The following is a 19,962-nucleotide window of genomic DNA, read 5'->3' as shown; positions in this document are numbered from 1 at the left end:
ATGCAGTCGCTAGAAGTATCAGCTTTGTTTTCTTCAGTGTATTCGGCAGGCATTAAAGTGCACTTGAGCATATGCTTACCATCAGCAATGTGAATTTCATTTTAGTTTCACACACCATTAAACTTGCTCACATTGTAGTGTAGAAAATCTGATGATGAAGCTTTCTGGGTGGAATGCTGGTTAAATATGCTACACTTTCACTTTTCAGCTCTCTGTGAAACTATTCTAACTTCATCCCTGTTTAAGAAACCTGCTCACAGTATCTGCAGCCTTCCCTTTGAGCTGAATCCTATGAATGTTCTTGTGCCACTGAATTTGTTTTTGGCATTCATGTCAACTTTCAGTTGTTTCTTTGGCATTGTCTTACTGTGAGGCATCACCTCACTGCTGCCAGGTGAAGTGAATAAAATTTATTTGTTACAATGAAATATCCAGCCAAGAAATGTCCTCCCAGCATTCACCTTAAAGTTTCTGCAAATCAGGCACACCACCTCTCCCTCAATGACACCTTCCGCATTCAAACTTTGGAAGGAGCCAGGACTGATCCACAGAGTCCTTTACAAACGTAGGCATCTGGAAACTTACAGTGAACACGTTTTCTTCCAAAGTTGGACATGTTTAGAGCAAAAGCCCACACAGTTCTTAGGAGCTCAGTAGTGTTTTGTTTTGTATGAGACCCTCTTGTTCTTTGTAAAATAGCTGGTCCATACAATAGCTTTTCAGGACCTTTGATAGTTTTGCTGTAGTGCATTCACAGCACTTGCGTCATGTCAGAGTTAGTCTATTGAGGAACATGTGAGGATAGAGACCTGTGAAAAACACACACCACTGTAGGAAATGCAATTTATTTGCAATTTTTTAATAACATCATTCCTCAGATAAAAATGCAATGTTACAGGAATATACATCAGATATTAATTTAAAACTTGCTTTCAAGGGACCATACAGTCTAAATATACTTTTTCCTTTTTTATTTACTTGTAGCGTGCGTTATAAGCAAGACAGACTCTGTCACCAATGACAGACTGACAAGTTACAGATACAAACTGTACATTACTTATTTACAAATCAACTTTTTGTTTGGTTTTTTCTTTCACTTTTTATTGAAAATAGGAGTAGAAAAAGTGATTGAATTAATATTCTGATTTATTTCATTTGTATTCTTTCCCTTTCTAAAATCTAAAATGAAATGAAGGAGAAAAAAAAATCAAGATCTCTCTTTTAGAAAAAAAGCAGAACGAGAGGAAGAAAAAATAAAAAGGTGTCAATCTGAGATCATGTCACTTAGCAACCTCAGAACAAATGAAATTCCTCGCACAGTCGAGGGGGAGTGGCTTACGTTAAAGAATTCAGTTACAAAAAAAGAAAAGAAAAAAAATGGCCATCTGCCTCCGAAGCTATCAAGCACAATAACACACTCTAGTTCATTTTTCTGATCGTAAATAGTGCTGTTATTAAATACTACATTTAACAGTAGCGTCACTACTAATATTACAAGGAATTGGTCTTTGTGTGATCACCTCTCTCCAAAAAAATAAACTCAAGGATTGACAACAGACGTCTCTCTGACAGAGAAGAACAAAAACAGCTCAGTCCTGTTAATGGCCCTTTAACACTTTGCATTAGTAGTGACGTACACGTAAGATCATACAGAGCAGCACAGCCCTGATATATAAATGAGGAACAGAAAGAAGGTAAACACTGTGCTGTACGTAGAGCTGTGGATCTCTTGCCACTAAATCAAGCTGGCCAAAAGCAGGGAAGTGCCTTCTTTGCTTAAAGAGATGCTCCTGCTTCAGCAGTAATGGAAGAAAACACTCGTGATGCTCTCAAATGGGCCCACTCATCTATTTAAAGCTGCATCTGCACGCGCAGACACATACAAGACCTCTATGTTTCTAACTCAACCGAGGCCTTTTATGTGTGTGCTGGTCAGAACATTTCTCTTCCATAAATGGCTATGTAGAAGGAAAATCTACAAATATAAAGTGACTCCTCAGGTGTGAGTAAGAGCATATAACTGTATCCTACATTCACGGGGTGACTGGAGAAATAGTTCTCATCTGCGATGCAATGTTAAGTAGCTCTTGTCTGTAAAATGAAGAGAGGAGAAGCAGATACAGGCGGAGACATTCGTGGTTCTAATGAGGTGAAAGCTGTTCCAAAACCAGAACCGCTGACAGTCAAGTCTGCATTGTAAAGCTGCTGCCACGCCTCTGAAGTAATATCCCAAAGAGAGTCGCGTTTGCTGCTACAGAAAGACTCGATCTTAGTGTCAAAACTCAGTTCCAGGCAGGGCTCTCTGTGATTTGGAATGAATGGGGGATAACACACAAGGCCTTTGAGGTCCTGACGAAACAGTCATACTAAATATTCACATAAAAGGTGCTGTTGTAGGTGCCGCTATACGATGAGTGAATTCTAGTCTATACATTATTCCTAAACCCACTGGGCAAGCAAATTTCATCTATCAGGTTCAGCTATGAGCTTAGCAGCCCTGGAAAAAAGTCGCCACCAATATTTGATGACTTAACGTGGTGCTATGAGGGGAAAAATGAATAAAATCAGCTGTTTGGGTGCTGCTTAATATGCAAAGAGCTGGCTATGAAACTCAGCAGTGATCACTTACTTAAAGCTAAATCAATCACTTCTACTTTGTTGAAGATGTATTGGTTTCATTGAGCCAAACAGATTAAATACAACGTGTAATGATCATGTAATCCAAATTTGTAGTTTTAAACAGGCTGCGTGTCCTTGATCGCATTTAGTCCATCAAGGAGTGAATGAAATGCACCTCTGCCCCACTGCATTTCCTTACCGACCTGTGATGTTTCTTCGTAAGATCACGTCTTTGCACGAGCAACAAACAGATGAAGGTAAATCTTCACACAAAATTAGTCTCTCTCTCTCTTTTTTGAATAAATAAACTCACAGAATGGCACCTGAAACCTGATCAGGGTGTTTCTTTAAATAAAACCAGATTCTTTCATCCATCCCACAAGCTGCAACAACCTGCCCCGAACAGTCATTTAATATCATATAATATAGCTATAATATTCCTATCATTTAATATCTAAAATAGAAGACATGCAGTACAAAGTTGCATGTAACAATATGTTCCCTCTTTCCGTTTCTGCCCTCTTTCCCAAAGCGCTCATTAGCATCGAAGTCAAAATAACATCTGAGGTGATTCTCTTGATGATTTTAATTCTACTCCTACGACAGCTGGCTATTATAATTGTACCTGGAAAATAAAATACAATTTATATTCAAAATAGTCATCTTAAAATATCTTTGTCGGCATCAAACAGTGATCAACAAACGCTTTGATTTACAAGAAAATATAATATGCATCTGCTGCAACAATGATAGATCCACGTGAGGAGATCTGAGTGACCGAGACGGGGAAAGATTACAAGACTTCTGCTCTCCAGCCTCACACTCTCCGAACTGGCAAAGTTAAGGATAAACACACAACTCTAATACTTTTAAAAAGTGTGTAAAATGCTATTTTTTTGTTTCTTTATTTTCATTTTTTAAATACTGAACAGATTAAAAATTTCTCAATGTACAGCAGCTTTTCTCCGTAACGATAAAAATCAGTCTTGTCATCCTTTTGTGGCTCCTCAGTGTCAAGATTTCATGAAGCAGTGACCATGTTTGTATTTCCAGGCTAAATCCAACAGATAACATTGTTGGTGAATAAATATGGGAAAACCATGAATTTCATTTTGCGTTCTTTGAAATAAACGGTCAAATTGCTGCAGTCTGGAGCTTTTACTGTAAATGCAGACAAAAGATCTTATCGAATTAGTTCGCCAGGCGCAAAACTACTTGACTTCCTACTCTGCACACAACGCAGATGAATAAATGACTCTACACAGACATGTAGTTCAAGTCCTCCAATATCTTTTTTTGGAAGTAAAAGAAGAAAAAGAAAAGAGGCTACACGATTTAAACGGCTCAAAATAACCCATAAAGATATCTAGTCCTTGGTAGGTGCCATTTTTGGTTAGGTCTTTTAAAAATGTACAGTGTGTATATGTTTTGCTGATGTAGGACTACTTGAAGAGAGACACGTCTCTCAGTGCTACAGTAGGAGTAATAACCAGACTCTGACCTGCACTTACAGGTTGCTGGTAGGACGTTTCAGACCTCTGGCCAAAACACAAAAACAAACACGAGCAAAAGATCTGTCTGCTGCTTAAAGTTGGGGTCTTGAGCCTTTTATTTTTGGAGTCACAAGCAGGGGCGATGGATTGCTTTCCTGTGGTGTAGCTGATTGTGAAGCAACCTTTCCGAATCTTCCTCAACAGCTCAGGATGTGGGCATTAAGCTGAAAAGCTCCATGTTTTGCTGGTCTATTGAAAAGAGAAACATCCACTCTTACCTGCACTTACAGGTTGCTGGTAGGAAAAGCTCCATGGTCTATTATGAAACATCCATAAACGTCCATAGCTTAAACATTCAGTTTTCTTTTTCGGCGCTTACTTATTTCCCGCTGCTTCCTTTTGCTTAAAAAATACATTAAAGTGGGAATTCATACTGACCTCCTGTCAGCAAGCCTATATAGAACATTTCCAATATAATAAGTGTCCTTCCTGTTCCTTAATCTAACATTCTGGCGATTAAATATCATATGTTCATAAATATTTTGCTATATATGGTATATAAAAATATACAATCATTGGCTAGTGGTGAGACAAAAGATATCATCATTTATATAGGACCAATATTTTATATCCCTATGCACATTGAACATTACTTAAATGTATTGTATAATCCACCATGTCAGATCACCCTCCAGAAATCCAAACATGATGAAATAATCTCTGCATTCAACATTCTCAGGCCAAACGCCCACGTCTTCCCATTGTCGTCGACCGCTGAATAGATTGTCACCCATCTGTCAGGGACTAAGCCGTTCCCCTCTCCAGCTCTGCTTTCACTTGAGGAAATTACTTCCATTTGAACTGCACCCTTTGTGGCAGAGGGGCTTTGTTTACAGTTTAACTGGCTGCAGGTGGAGATCCAGGATGACTGCAGCTTATCAGCCTGATAAACCCGCTGCCAACTGTCTATGTGGGAAAAGAGAGCACAAGTATACAAAAAGACCCCCTCACACGTAGTGGATTCAAGGTGGAAGATGTGGCTAATAAATGATAAGAGCTTCACAGACGCACGTTTGGTGCACGTTTACCACAAACTGAAATGAGCCATGACTAAAGGGGATCCATTATGCTTGCTTAATTATTCTCAGATGTTACCAGAGTAGCTTAGCATGATTTACGTTTTAAAATAATTCTTATTTACTTTACACTGCGCTTTAGTGCAGCCTCTCTGTTCATCTATTATCTGAGGTTTCTTCCTGTTGAAAGGAAGTTTTTCCTTCCTACTATCGCCAAGTGCTTGCTCAGGGGTCATTAACCTTTCATTTTAGAAGATACAACTCTTTGATGTGGCTGCTGCTGTGATTAAGCACTATATAAATATAAGTGAAATGAGTTGAAACAAGCAACTTTAAACGTTTCAACTCCCTTTAAGGCAAATTTCTAAGGTTCCAAGCACAGGTGGGCAGAGCTTTTGTGCTTATGGCCAAAGATATGTGCCCGAAATTACCATTTTGGGATAATTTATGCATATGTATATTTATGTAGAGCCAACATCTGAAAAAAAAATTATTTAGATCAGTCAGAAGTTTTAGCTTTTGGCTCACACGGAATACTCGTACATACGCTATTTGAAGCTTTAAATATGAGGATATTGTAACAGTATACAGCTGACAGGAATATGAAAAAGCATATTAGGTCCCCATCAAAGCAAATGATTATACCTGAGCTTTTCCTGATAATCAGTCAGCTCTGTTCAAAGGGGCCCTCGCTGCAGGTTGGTACCAATACCATATTACACACTGACTGTTTACAGCACAGCTACACACCAGTCTTTATAGTAGATTTGTTTGCAGGTTTTGTATAAGATTTTTTTCCATTTGAGCTGATACACAAAAATTTGACCGATACAGAACGGAATTTTACTCATGATGATGAGTGTTTATATGACCTGCAGCATGATAAAAGCCTAGTAAATTATTTGTGACTGGCACTGAATAGTAAAAGTGTTAGAATATCATCCTATAGAGTAGAAACATTTGAATATATGCTGTGTAACTCCTGCCTGTCTATCCTCAACCTGGATTTAAATCAAAGTCTGTCCCAGTAATCAATTTAAAAGTAATATGGTAACACAAAGCCTTATTTACTGAATTCGAGAGGAAAAATATTAAACTTTATCATTTGTCTGTTCTTAAATATCATCTCGCTGTCCTCCTCAGGGTTATGCATCAGGAAAATAAACTAAAAGCACATAAGACACAAGATATGCAAAATCACCTTCCGTGGACTCTTCAACCGCTGTCCAGTCAGTTCTGAAGAAGAAATACTGCTTTTAATCATTTTATGTACACTAAATAGTCATATTTAACCTGAATCAAACAAAACAACTGCAAAACCCGGAACGCTCAAATGTCAACACGTGAACCTCATGCAATGTTTACACCCAAGAAGCTTAGATCTTACAAAAAAAAAGAAAAAAAAAGGGGAAATAAGCAACATAAAAAGATACAGTCAGAAAGTAGCAACCTGGGGAAATATGGTCAGTCGCTTTTGTTGCGTCTCCACTGACCTTCAGGTCACTGCCTCAAAAAAAACAAAAACAAAAAAGAACATGCACCCTGCGACGAGAATGAAAAATAAATACATCTGCACTATACCGCACTGCAATGTACCTGATTTCAAGTATGTTAGGTTTTCTGGCATGGAAACCACCAAGGTGACTTAAAAACATAACAAACAGAAAATAATACAGCTTCATGATACTGTGTTGTTGTTTTTTTCTTCACTTTCACAAACATATTTACTTCAGGATCCTTGTATACAGTCATAGTTATTGCATTGTTTTTGCATATCTTGTGGGTTGCAAAATTACACCCACTCATACCGTTACACTGCAACACAACGTCTCGTGCTATTCTATGTGGGACATAAAAACGGCAATGCTGCTCCACTCCACACGGGGGCACTACAGCTCTCTTGATTCTGAAATCACACTCACCAAGCCTGGATGGTACTTCGGATTTCCAGGGTTACTTTGTGTATTTATCTATATGCTAAAATTTATAAGGAACACAAAAGTAAAGTGAATTATTTATCAGCTGGAGATGGTCCTGGACTGTTTATAATCTGCTCTGCAACCTTGTGGAAATGTTCCTATCCTAAATGTGTCTTGGTTGAACAATTTCAGGCAATACTGTCATTCACTACTGGTTTCCACATTCATGGTTGTTGATATATTAGCTGATAAAACAGCAATAGTAATAGTAGAAAGCTGATGGCTCCACTGCAGCAGCACAGCTAGAACCATTGACTTTTAAACTCAGGGTTAACTAAACTTCAACTTGACGAACTGAACAAAGATTGGTGCTACTTTTCAGGTATTAACATCCTTGACTTTACCCAGATCTGCAGCTTATACCAAAACTAGCCACCAAAGGGTCCTGTCAGCTTATGCCAGAAAATTATTATTTTTTAAGAGGTGCTTTTACAATAATTCAAAAAAAAAAAAAAAAATGTTGACAGTATCTTTATGAAGGCAAATGTTTTTTTTTTTTTTGGGGGGGGGGTAAGTTAGGAGGGTTAATTCCTTTTGACAAAACAGACTTTTTCAGAGTTTGCAGTGTCATAACCACAAAACAACATCATCACTGCCACTAGAACATACTCAACATTCACATTTAGTTTGCATAATAATGTCAGAAGTCTGGTACTGGCACAGGACGCAGTGTATGGCAGTGTGTCCATGCATACCCCCCTTCCCTGCCACAAAGCTGCTCTGCTTAACATGAAGGAATTAGAGCTCGACAGTAAGTCCTTAATGGTAAATTAAAGAGAAACGAATGGCCGTAAGTTAAGACATACGAGTGTCTCTAGGTGGTCGTTCAACATCACTGATGACTTGAAATGGCAAAGGCTTTTGCAGTGTATTCGAATTTTTCTTGGAATTAACTAGAGAAACTTGTGATTTAGGTTTAAAATGACTCATTAATGTTATAACCAAAACATGAAGATGCACTGTTCGGTGACTTTTGGTATTCTCCTAGTGTACTTTGCTTTTTGAAAGTGCTGTTAACACCAATTAGGTTTCTCCCTATTTGAGAGGCCATTGGCAACCTGTATTTAAGGGACTTACAGTGTAGGTGGAAGATGCCTAGTTTTTGGAAAATAAAACTGATAATAAGCTTCATCTTTGTCCCTCTGGGACTCAATTTCCCTCTTGGATTAATAAAGTTTCTCTGATTCTGAAATATTTAAGAGTGAATTTCATGAATCTGTTCCCCTTTTATTCCTTACCTGCACACATTCTGCATATTTATCGATTTCACTTTTAAATACTATTAAATTGTAGAAATAATAATAATGATAATAATACATGTGGCAGTTGGTACCAATGAGGTGATTTTGATGTCAGGAATGCTTTTGGAGACGGTACAGTACCGAAGTGAGACCTGTGCCCTGTGTAAAATGCTGAGGCTTGAATGAAATACCTTGCAGTGGTCGTACTTTCAGTGTATTCAAACTATACCCAAGGAACGAGTTAAAAAAGAACGATCCATCAAAAAATTTCAGGCTACTTATAAAGAAAAAAAGTAGCTTAGGATACAATTTCCATCCAAAATGTAAGCTTTGTGATTTCTATCTAATAATTTATCACGTTAACCAAACAATTATCATCTTATAATTATCAGTAAAATTTCCTGCTTGTATGCTAATTTTTCAGCAAACTGTTTTTACCAGTAAATCATAAATATCACAAACAGGAAGTCGGTTTTATCTCTGAAACCATCCCTGATAAAAAAATACATTTTATGATACGAGCCTCATATAAAGACGTGTGATTCAGAAGTCTTGCAGCATCTGTACACCAGCCCTAAAAGTTAATTTGGAGTTTAAACTCAAACGGTCGTGTAATGTGTGATACGCGGGGGACCATCCCCACTCTGAGTTCCTTTACGAGTTGTCACTGTGCCGCTATGAATAAGGGGGCTTTCTAAAATTCAGAGCAACAACCGCCATGATTAAGAAAAACAGCAACTTGCCAAAAGGCTTCTTACCGTCTGGAAAAACTGCAATGCCTGAAAGATCTATAATTCACTCTGACCTTGCTGGAGACCTTACAGTTAAGTACCTCTGAGTGGGGAAATAAAGAAAAGTTATGCAAAAACTAGTTGTTGAAGACAGAGCAGCTTCTGAGTCTGCAGCTTGGCTAAAAAGTAAAAATCTTGCTAACAAAATCACAAAGCTTTGGAAGCATGCCTGTCCATGGTAACCCTGTGTTAAGGAGGCCCATTATCACACATACGTGCACGTCCCCACACACACACACACACCCTCACGTACATACACACAAACAAGACCATACTTGTAATGCTACCTTAATTTACTGTCTAGGCTTAAAATCAGCTTTTAGAATACACAGGTAAATCAGTCAAACACACACACACACACACACACACACACACACGCACACATTTTTTCTCTTCTGGGAAAAAAATAAATAAATAAATAGATACAATCTGTAAAAGGTGCATACTGATAGAGAGAAAGACCCCCCCTGCCCCCCTTTTTTTAAAGATACACACTCTATCTCACGCATTCATACATCCTGTACTAAAACGCAGACACACATCCGCACGCACAAATATAGTTATGCACTCGCACACAAACACTACGCCCTGCTTCGTTACTTAAAACCTCTTAAAATTCTCCTAAAATAAACCGAGCAAAAATACATTTATAAGACCAGCACCCCGATTGTGCAAACAAATCAAGGATAAATTAAACCAATAACATCATGAATATAAAACAAAAATAGTCATGGCTAGCCAGTTTTGCACAATATTGAACTGTTAAATACATAGTGGGCGTGGTCTGTAGAAATCGTGTGTGGCAGCAAATCCAGTAGGATTCCACGCTGAGAGGAAGAGGAGGGTCCTGGAGAAGGAAGTGTCTTTGATTGACGGCAGAGTCTGTTTTTCATTTCAATCGCTCACTCCCGTTCTCCCGCGCACTCCGCCATCTCTGTTGCCGCGTTCGACAAACGCACGCCTCCCCGAGGGCTGACAAAGCAAAAAGACTCAGCGATGGTGAAGTAACCAAAGAGGAGGGAGGAAGGAGTGAGGAACGGCGAGGTATGAGGCAGAAAGGGGGGGCTCGCTGTCTCTGCTTAGCCACCCAGTGCTCCTCCTGTTCGGGGCAGCAAGTGGGTGTGGCCAAACGAGGAAAAGCGGTGGAGGAGGCGGAGCCAGATCACGTTGACAGACGATTCAAGTTTGTCTCTCGCTGGAGTTTTCCTGACCAGCGGTGGAAAAAAAGAAAAAGAGCTGGCTAGCTTCCTGTTGGCCAGAGAGTGTCTTCCTCTGCCTGGGCCCCCCATCCCTATGGCAGCCTTATTGGGGCTGTTGGACCATCCCTCAAATCCTTCCCCCCGTTGGCTGGAGGTGGTGTGTCACCTCAATCCCACCTCCAGGCTGGCAGGGCTGTGCTCCATGGTTCCTTAGCTTTGGAAGAGGAGGAGAAATGAGATTTCAAACAGGGCTTTTTTATCCCTGTTTTACTCAATACAGCGCTTCATCATCAGTGAACCAAAGAGGAGGAGTTGACCTTTGACCTCAAGTGGGTGTGGTCAGACTGTAATCCAAACTGACCCCTTTCAAAAGCTGGTCTGCTGTCCCCTACCTGGTGTCATGGCGGCCAGACAAACAACAACAACACAAAGTAGGCGTAGGAAATGAAAACATTAAACACACTATGTTGTCTGCAGGAGATCCATAGGAAGGACTTCCTGGCTGTGTTGTTTCTTGTCTACCTTCCTTCAGTCATACTTCTCTTTGTCTTTTTTGCTTGTGTCTACTTTTCTGCGCTTAACACTTTGAGGACATGATAAAACTGTGAGGCACTTTAGAGACACACTCAGACACGTGTGGAGAACACACGCACACGCGCGCACAGATAGAAAAAAATTCTAGGTCACACTGACAAACGCGCGTAAGCACACGCTCGTAGAGTATATCGCTTTTACAGCAAACATCCATCCATATACTAACTCATAGACTAACAGAGTCATAACCAGGTGTTTAAGGTTGCATCACTGGCCGCCACTCTCCAGAGCGACAGAGTGTGTTTGTATGTGTGTGTGTGTGTGTGTATGTGAAGGATGGGGACAGACAGAGCCAGCCGCGGTGCTGTAAGCAGCACCTGACAAGCATCAGTCTCTGATGATGTCAGAGGGGCCAGTTCGTCGATCGAACCAATTAACTTGACTCCTATAAGCTTGTCACACACTCCATATCCTCGTCCTCCAACAGCCCGCTGTTCCTCTGTCGTGCTCCTCCAATCACAAGCGAGCCTCTGTAGTGCCCCTCTTCCCTCCCTCCTGCCTCCTCCTCCTCCTCTTCTTCCTCCTCCTCTTCTTCTTGTCCTCTCTCTCTGGCTAGCAGCTCCTGCCGCTCCTCTATAGAGGAGGGACCGTGTATGGAGCCTCTGCTTCCTGTGGCTTCTCCCCCACCTTCACCAGGACTCAAGCCGACCACTCGGTCCCTGTGCGTTGATGCTGCTGCTGCTGCTGCTGCTGTTGTTGTGTGGAAGGGGAGGACGTTGCCGTTAGGGCTGTGCTGAGAGGTGGAGGAGGTGCTGGATGTGGCGTTTGTGGGCGAGTTGCCGTTGAGAATGTTGTTGGCGGCGTGCTCCATCTCCTCGATGGTCATGTCGCAGGCATCAGCCAGCTCCGCTTTGGTTGCCTCAATGAACGAGGGGTCCTGGGCAAAATGACCCAAGCCCTCTGATATTAGGACCTTGACAGTGAAAAGAGTAAAAGAGGGATGGACAGAGAGGAGAAAGGTTTAATGTGTCATGGGTTACAGTATGGTGTTGAATATATGCTAAATAACAGGTAGAGAATATCCTTCATCATCCTATACACAGATACAGGTATATATAACTCAAACTCACCGCCTCCACTAGACTGCCTGCGCTGCCGTGAGACAGCGAGCTGGAGTCTTTCCCCAACAGCGACGGCACAGTGAGCGACACTGGCCTCGGTGCCCTTTGACTGGACGCTGGCATGCTAGGGGTGGGGCTAGGACTGGGCACCGGGCTATTCCCATTACTGTCATTGTACCTAGGAGGGGAAGTGATTTGTTTTAAACGTAAAAAACGTCACTTGTGCTTAAACTGTTTTTGGAGCAGCTTTCATTCTTACCATGGGCCACAGTTGACAGAGGGTAAGCTGGTATTGAGCTTTTCATGGGAGTTGGAGCCCTCTAGCCTCAGAGAGGGAACTCGCTGGTAGGAGGCATCACTGCATTGAGCTAACCAAAGTATAAACATTAGTTAGAACTCTGTCACTGATTTAACATGACAAGGACAGAAAGTGCTTCAAAATTCTTGGTGTACCTGTGGGACTTGCTGGAGGTGTGGAGCACAGCCGACTGAAGAGGGTCGGTGAGTGACTCCGTCTTAGCAGAGGACTCAACCCTGCTACAGCCAGAGCCTGGAGGAGGAAAGGGAGAGACTTAGAGAGGAGCTGCCGGGAGGATTATGTTTGCTTTGCACATCTTTTTATGTGCATCTGTAACTGTGTGTTTGCCTTTGTTATGTAGGCGTCTGCTACCTGATGATGTACAAGATGTAAAGGTACAGCCGTCTTCTGAGAGACGTCTGGCCTCGACTGTCTCCGGAGACACTCCAGATGGAAGGATGATCTCCGCCCTGACATCAATGCCACAAATATGCAAAAACACAGCACGTAAAGATGCGTAAATGACAGTAGGCAAAATTTATACGCAAGATTTTTTTAAAAAGTGCCTCTTCTCACCCAGAGAAGTGGGACAGAGGAAGACTCTCCTAGGAGACTGCCACCCTCCTCCTCCTCTTCTGTCCTCCACTTCCTCCGCTTCCTCCATGGGAGTCAACTGCTTACAAGTCTCATCGTGATACACCAGCCTAACAAGAGCACACAAGTGCATAAAATAAAGAAAAAAAAAAGTTGTGAAATATTAAAGGCTTGGGGAATAAATGTGCTTTTTTTCGTTGCTGTTTTTGAGTGCATATGTGTTTAAACGCTACATGTCAGACGAGAGCGAGTGGTCATCCTCATGGTACACCCTGTCTTCAACATAGCTCTCGTCGTATGTCTCCTCTGTTGACCCCTCCCCTCTTCGGATGATTGGCAGATGACTGTCACACGAGTCTGAGCTACAGACAAACAAGCAAACGGCCGAACAAACAAAAACACAGAATGAACATAAAGACGCACGACACACGGAAAAACAGGAAGACAGACAAGTACATGTAAATACACTAAAAATTATTTGCAATAAAACTGAAAGGAGAAACCCATGGATGCTTAGCTACTGCATGTAGGAAGGCAAAGGAGGAGGAGAGTCTGAAAAGAAGCGGGTGGATATTGCAGCTATTTTCTTGAAGCAAAATGGTGAATAGCATTAAAGGGCAACACCTGGATTATGGCAATTGATAGCAAGACTGAAGTTCAGACATCTTTAAAAAACACAGAAGAGACTATATTCTGAAGGAATGTTGCTAGCTAGCTCTCAAGGAGCTCTATTTTAATACAGTACTTTTTATGCTGCTATCATCATTTGAAGGTCAGTAAAGTCCCAGAATCTGAGGCTATTGCTTTCTGCGAATCACTGCTTGTCAGAGAAAAAAGCTGGAGCTGGCGTTTTTGGCATCACTGGACAGAAGGAAATTTCCACAGCAACCTTTCATACAGTTGTCTGATAGGAAACTAGACTCATGCACCTTCTCTGGGGTCTGACAGGCTAATCACAAATATGTTCAGACCAGACTCAGTGAATTGTAAAAGTAGCATAAAGAGCTAGCAAGACCAGATAGCGAGTCATAATCTGTGGTACAGTGAGTTAAGTACGAGACTTTCCCTCAGGAGAGTAAGATTCAAATCCAATTTATAATATACTTGTGCTTGTCTGGTGCGAGGAGGTTATAATTCTCTTTGCGTCTTAAAGATGTCTTCTTCCCAGTCACATCCACAGCTGTGGTGAGAAGTTTATTTACATTCATCATGGGCGTGAATGCCATGGTAATTTGGGGCTTTTCTTTTTCCAGGGTGGAATGATTGTGCAGCATACATCTTTAATAACTTTAAAAACAAGATCTATATTTATTCTGGATTTTTTCTAATCCACACAGGTTCAAAAGTATACCCATGGGCTCAAATATATAGATACACCCCACCAATCTTCCATTAAAATTCCCTTGGCAAGTTCCATCTAGACCAGCTATTTGGCTCACCCATGTGGGCAGCTGCAAATATCAGTTGAGCTTAAAGGTGTTGGTTCTGGAGCAGAGGCTCATTTCTTGGTTGGCATCATCTCAGCCCACTGGGATTTAAAATGCTTCATTGTGGATACTAACACTCGTGTTCCAGTAGTTTCTTTGGCAAAGTAGTGAAACATCAAAGTTAAAAGACATCGTAGAACCTTCAGAACCACTTATTAAAAGATTCAAGACTGAGACATTTGACATCAGTGAAGTGAAGATGAAGCTATGATCCAAAAAATGATCAATGGCCCCAAAAACAGATGACAGCGGGTTTTGGAATGGATAGAGCAGGCTGACATTAAGCTTCTGCCTTCCCAAAGTCCCAACGTCAACCAACCAATTTAAATGAACTCTGCCGATTCTGCCAAGAGTAGTCAAATATCCAGCCAGAATTATCCCAGAAGCTTGTTGAGGGCTACCAAATCATCTGGTTAAGGTGGAACTTTCCACAGGATATTTAACCAAATACTAGAGGGGGTGCATCTATATGCTTGAGCATGTATGTGTAGTTTTGACCCTGTGTGGATTAGAGACAATCCAAAATAAATTTAAACTTGTGCATGCAATTCAGGGTTTTTTTAAAAATTACTACAAATGTATGCAGTACAATCATTCCTCATGGAAAAAAAAAACAGTTCAAAGAAATCACTAAATGCTCCAAATGACCCCAACATTCATGCCTACAATGAGTGTATGTAAACTTTTGACCACAACTGTATTTCATACCCAAGACTCAAGCTTTAAGGAGACATTCTGGCATTTAATTATTATTCTCTTCTTCTTCACCAGATGTGTTTTTACTTCCAAGCAACAGCACTTCAGTTTCCCTGAGTTTCGAATTAAGAGGCGTAATATGATGCCAAGCTTCAGTTTCAAGTTCCAGAATTTTTAATTTAATTTTTGTTAAGCAGCACATAAACCTCCCCAAACAACAGTGTGGTGAAGAAAAACAAATCATGTGGGAAAAAACAAACAAACAGAAAAACCTAAAAATGCCAGATGTCCCTTTAATCAGCTAACGGTTCCACGGCAAACTCTGGGTTAGAACAAAGACCTAACTTCTTGATGATTTTGGCCAAGCCTTGGTGGATCTTAACCTGTTGCTGAACTGATTAAATCCAAAGAGAAGAGTCCATCAGAAAGCTTATACTTTGCTTTGCTTGTACTCAAGTGTATTATTTTAGATTAATTACTGTCCGAGTAGGCCTAATGAATAGGAAAAACTGTGGGCATACATGCCAGCACACACAATCAGTTATTGTAGCTAAAGTGTAAAGCTGGCTTAACGTCCCAACAAGTGGGCAAAATAAATCAAGGCAATGATATACATATTAATTGACTGCTGTTTTTAAAGCCTTACAAATACAGTGACTTAATATGTGAAGTCGTTCAGAAAGGGATGCTAGTGGAAAGTAATTAAGCCACTAAAATCAAAATAAATGCAAAGTTTGGTAATATATTTTAACTTGACATGGAGCAAATAAAGCACAACTTTCAAAACATATAAACCAAATTTCATGGATATACAGTCACCGGCCACTTTGATAGGTAAACCTGTTTAACAGCTCATTAATGCAGATATCTATCAGAGTGTTATTGCCAGACTGCTTCGAGCTGATAGGAAGGCAGCAGTACAGCATCTCTAAATGCAACAACACTGAACCTTGTGCTACAGCAGCAAAAGACTAAAGAAAGTGTCATTCCTGTTAGCTAAAAACAGGAAAATAAGGCGACATTTTACACAAGCCCAAGCTCATGATGAAAAATGATCTTTGAAAAATACTGCTGTGACAATCAGATAGTGGACTCAGAATTTGTCCTAAAAAATTAAAGGATGAATTCAACCTGCATCAATAGTACAGGTGGATAGTGATGCTTTGCACCAACTGATCATCGTTTTAACACTACGGCCAGCCTGAGTATTGCTGCTAACTATGTCCATCCCTTTATGTCCACAGTGTGCCCACCTTCTGATGGCTGCACATTATTTGGGGTGGCTGTACCTCAGTTGAGCAGGTCAGGTTTGGTTGTTCGATCACTGGCTGCTCCAGTCTAGATCTCATACAAGTATTCTAAGGGCAAGATAATGAACCCCAGTTTGCTCCTGATGCATCCATCGGAGTAATAATGTGTGTGAATCTTAGACAGAAAGCACTTTGGTGTAGAAAAAAGTCTTTAATGAATGGACCTGAACTGGTAAATGAAGCATGTTGCATAAAACGCTTTGAGTACGCAAATACAGCTATATAAGAATCAGTCCATCATGTCATGAAACTCATATCATCCCAAACTAATTTCTTAACAGTGAGTTCTATGTACACAAATGGCCATCACCAGTGTGTGAATGTGTGCGTGAAAGCCATGACAGGATATGTAAAAGCGCTTTGGGTCCAACCATCAGAGCCAGCAGCCACCAGATACCATCACAGCAGCAGATATCCAAGAAAGGGTCTCAGTCCAGTAGAGCACCTTTGGGATGTGGTGAAAGGCAAGATTCACATCATGGATGTGCAGCCAAGAAATCTACAACAGCTGTGTGACGCCATCGTGTCAAAAGGCAGTTTGAAAACAAAACTGGGTCCAACCTGGTACTAGCAAAGTGTACCTATTAAAGTGGCAGTGAGTGTAGATCACACATTTCCACATTTGCACTAAAATTAGCAAACAAGTATAAGCTTTCAGATGTTTGTATGTTTCTATACAGTGTCTAACCCAGATCTGTCATATTATCCCCCCCCCCAAAAAAAAAAAAAAAACAGCAGTCAGAGAAGCCTTGATAGGAAACGTTTGGCCCCATTGAACCAAACAGTCTATCTACGGCTTTGGTAGCTGATTTTTATAGTAGCAGCATGTAGCCTGCTTTTTGCTATTGCAAAATAAAGCACTGTTTGCATAGCAACAAGTGTTACTATAGCACCCTGACAGCTATGTTATTTTATATGCCATTATGAGATTACAGACACACACACACTCTCTCTCTCGCTCTCTCTCTCTCTCGCTCTCTCTGTCCCCTGGCAACATACCGCATGAGGCTGTCATAAAAACACGTCCTGCTCGCCACCAGAAACAAAAGACAGGGAAAGAAAGCAGGTAGTAAAAAGAAATAAACAGCTGAATCATTTATGTCTATATGGACATCTTTTTTGTTAATTATGTTAAAACAAGGCAGTTAAATATTTGTACTAATGCCTGGGATATGGAAGAGGAAAGCAAATTATTCACAACACAATCAAGGAGCACATAAAGTAGGGAAGAAGCAGAAAAGTTCAAAACAAGGTGTAAATGGAAGCTGCTGTTGAGCCTGCACTCACCTCTTTGGAGGAAAGCACCACGCGGATCTTGGCAGCAGGATGGGGGTGAGTGGCTGCCCGGTGTGCCCATCCACAGTGCTTATAGATGGGCTCGGGAATCGGCTGATGCCCTGGGTTGCCACCCCGGCCATGCCTGTGTTGTTGGCATTGTTGATGTTGGCGTTAGAGTCTGATGAGGAGTAAGAGGAAGGGGTGAAAGTAGTTGAATCCATGAGCTTCTCATGAGACGGGCTCTCGCCTTCACAAGGTGACCCTTTTTGGCTGATGTGCAAGGGACGCTGGGTAGTGAAAGACTGTGGGAAGGACCCACGGCCATCGCTCTGGTTGTAGTAGTTGACATGGTTGCCAAACAACCCTCCTGTGCGCTGTGGTGTGGGCGGAGACAGTTGAGATGGAGGAACAGAAAAAGTTGAGAAGAGAAATGGAAAGGTTAAGTTAAAGAATATCTTAATAACGTACAGCACCACACCCCAACATTCATAATTCAAAACACTGCTTGCAGCAATGATGGGAATGCAAAGCAAAAAGCTTTTATCAAAAGGCAAAAAAAACTTCAGAACATTTTTAGTAAATGAAAGCAGACTGATAAAATTAAAATAAACTGGATTCTGGAGTTTTATTTTCCATGAACCTTCATTTTAGCTAGGCACAGACATTTGGTTATCTATTTTTGGTACACAATGCAAATACTGCAGCAAAAAAAAACAGCATATGAATGTTATAATGGTGGCGAAAATAAAAGGTCAATAGCATAACTCACCCTCTTACTGTAGAAGGAGCTGTGTCTATGTGTAAGTGTGTAATCCTTACAGTTGCAGCGCTGAATATTTGTTTAGTGATTATAGTGTGTAAAATACTGCTGCGTTTATTAAAAACTTCTTTTCACTGGACCCCAAAACCCCCCAAAATCCATAAATATAGTTCAGTGAGTGTAGCATTTTGTAGCCAAGCTATGTGGTGGAACATGAGGCTTTTTTATTGTGTCTTCTTGACGAAGCACATGCAAGAATGCATGTTTATGTGCATGATGCAATAATAAGGCTTCAAGCTGGCGTTGATCATCTCTCTCTCTCTTTCTTTCTCTCTCTCTGGAGAGTGAGTGAAGGTGTGTGTATCCAACCTTTACCCTGAAGATATCGTCCTCAGACGCCGCTGACACAGGCTCCTTTACGCCTTTATCCAGCTCCTCCTCCACATTTAGGTCTCCGGAGATGGCTCTCCTAATCTCCGGACCGATGTCGTGCAATGTCCGCAGGCCCGCCTACACACAGACACAGCAGTGTTGCTTACATATCATGGTGTAACCCAGGAGCAATTTTCGAATGTCAGAAATCTACCTCTGTAATGTTTAGCTCTACTGTGAGCAAAACTTGTCTGTATACCTGCAGAGAGAGTGCAGTTTTGGGGGGCACCTTGGCCACCAGCCCTTGTTCTTTCCTTTTCTTAAACTTGCGGAAATATTCCTGGATGAGGAAGGTGGCGTAGAATTTCCCGACTGTTACCTCGTCATCTGCAGAAACAAAAAAAAACATCATTATTAAAAAAGATTAATGCTTAAAAGTAACATGCTGCAAGATTTTTCAGAAACTCCACTGCAAGTGATGCAACCAAGGTTTTTACCACACTAAGGTAACAGTAATGTCTATTGGAAACATTCACTTCTTAAATATTTGTGCATAAGAAACTGTGCTGCAGGGTATACATACCACCAGCAGGGGGCACTACTTGATCCAAGAGCTTCATACTGGTTCTCTTCCATATCTTCTTCACTATTGCCCTCAGTTCCTCATTGGCCTGCTCCAAGTTCCCTGCGCACACAAAGCACAGCATCAAGTACACATTGTAGATTCAAACTAGTATTTCCATAGTTGGAAATTACATTACAACCCCTCTATAAAATAGGTTTAAAAAAAAGTGGGGCAAAATAAGAAAACACGCAATTTCACATTATGCTATCGAGTATGATGATGTGTCCACTGGTGCATACATATGTGACCTTTACAGTTGTGTGCTAGTGATTGGCCCCATACGTGTCTTTTACCTTCTGTCTTTATCCTGAGTGCGGTTCTGACCAGAGCAAACAGTGTGGCGTTGAACATCACTGTTCCGTCGCTGTTCAGAGGCATGTTCATCGACACCAGACGCTACGCGAGATGAAAAACACACGCACCTTTTTAACACAGTGAATTTCCCTTACAGCTGCCAACAGATACTGGCAGCTGACAGTTTGTTAAAAA

General features: G+C 41.0%; 1 protein-coding gene across 1 annotated transcript in view; it reads right to left on the bottom strand.

The window, feature by feature from the left end:
* Nucleotides 1–10,828: 10,828 nt before the first annotated feature.
* Nucleotides 10,829–19,962, bottom strand: part of cacna1c (calcium channel, voltage-dependent, L type, alpha 1C subunit) — a 208,602-nt gene continuing 199,468 nt past the window's right edge. The window contains exons 40-51 of the mRNA XM_039601220.1: nt 19,767–19,869; nt 19,432–19,533; nt 19,108–19,235; nt 18,852–18,986; nt 17,726–18,090; nt 13,179–13,307; nt 12,928–13,055; nt 12,724–12,821; nt 12,507–12,603; nt 12,313–12,421; nt 12,063–12,231; nt 10,829–11,905 (exon numbers count right to left, since the gene is read on the bottom strand). Coding sequence (XP_039457154.1) covers nt 11,378–11,905; nt 12,063–12,231; nt 12,313–12,421; nt 12,507–12,603; nt 12,724–12,821; nt 12,928–13,055; nt 13,179–13,307; nt 17,726–18,090; nt 18,852–18,986; nt 19,108–19,235; nt 19,432–19,533; nt 19,767–19,869 — 2,091 coding nt within the window. The 3' untranslated portion in view covers nt 10,829–11,377. The remainder of the gene's footprint in view (nt 11,906–12,062; nt 12,232–12,312; nt 12,422–12,506; nt 12,604–12,723; nt 12,822–12,927; nt 13,056–13,178; nt 13,308–17,725; nt 18,091–18,851; nt 18,987–19,107; nt 19,236–19,431; nt 19,534–19,766; nt 19,870–19,962) is intronic.

This window comes from Oreochromis aureus, linkage group 17 (assembly GCF_013358895.1).
Source record: "Oreochromis aureus strain Israel breed Guangdong linkage group 17, ZZ_aureus, whole genome shotgun sequence".
Taxonomy (NCBI): domain Eukaryota; kingdom Metazoa; phylum Chordata; class Actinopteri; order Cichliformes; family Cichlidae; genus Oreochromis; species Oreochromis aureus.
The sequence above is the reverse complement of the archived record's forward strand: the minus strand, read 5'-3'. Positions and strand labels throughout refer to the sequence as shown.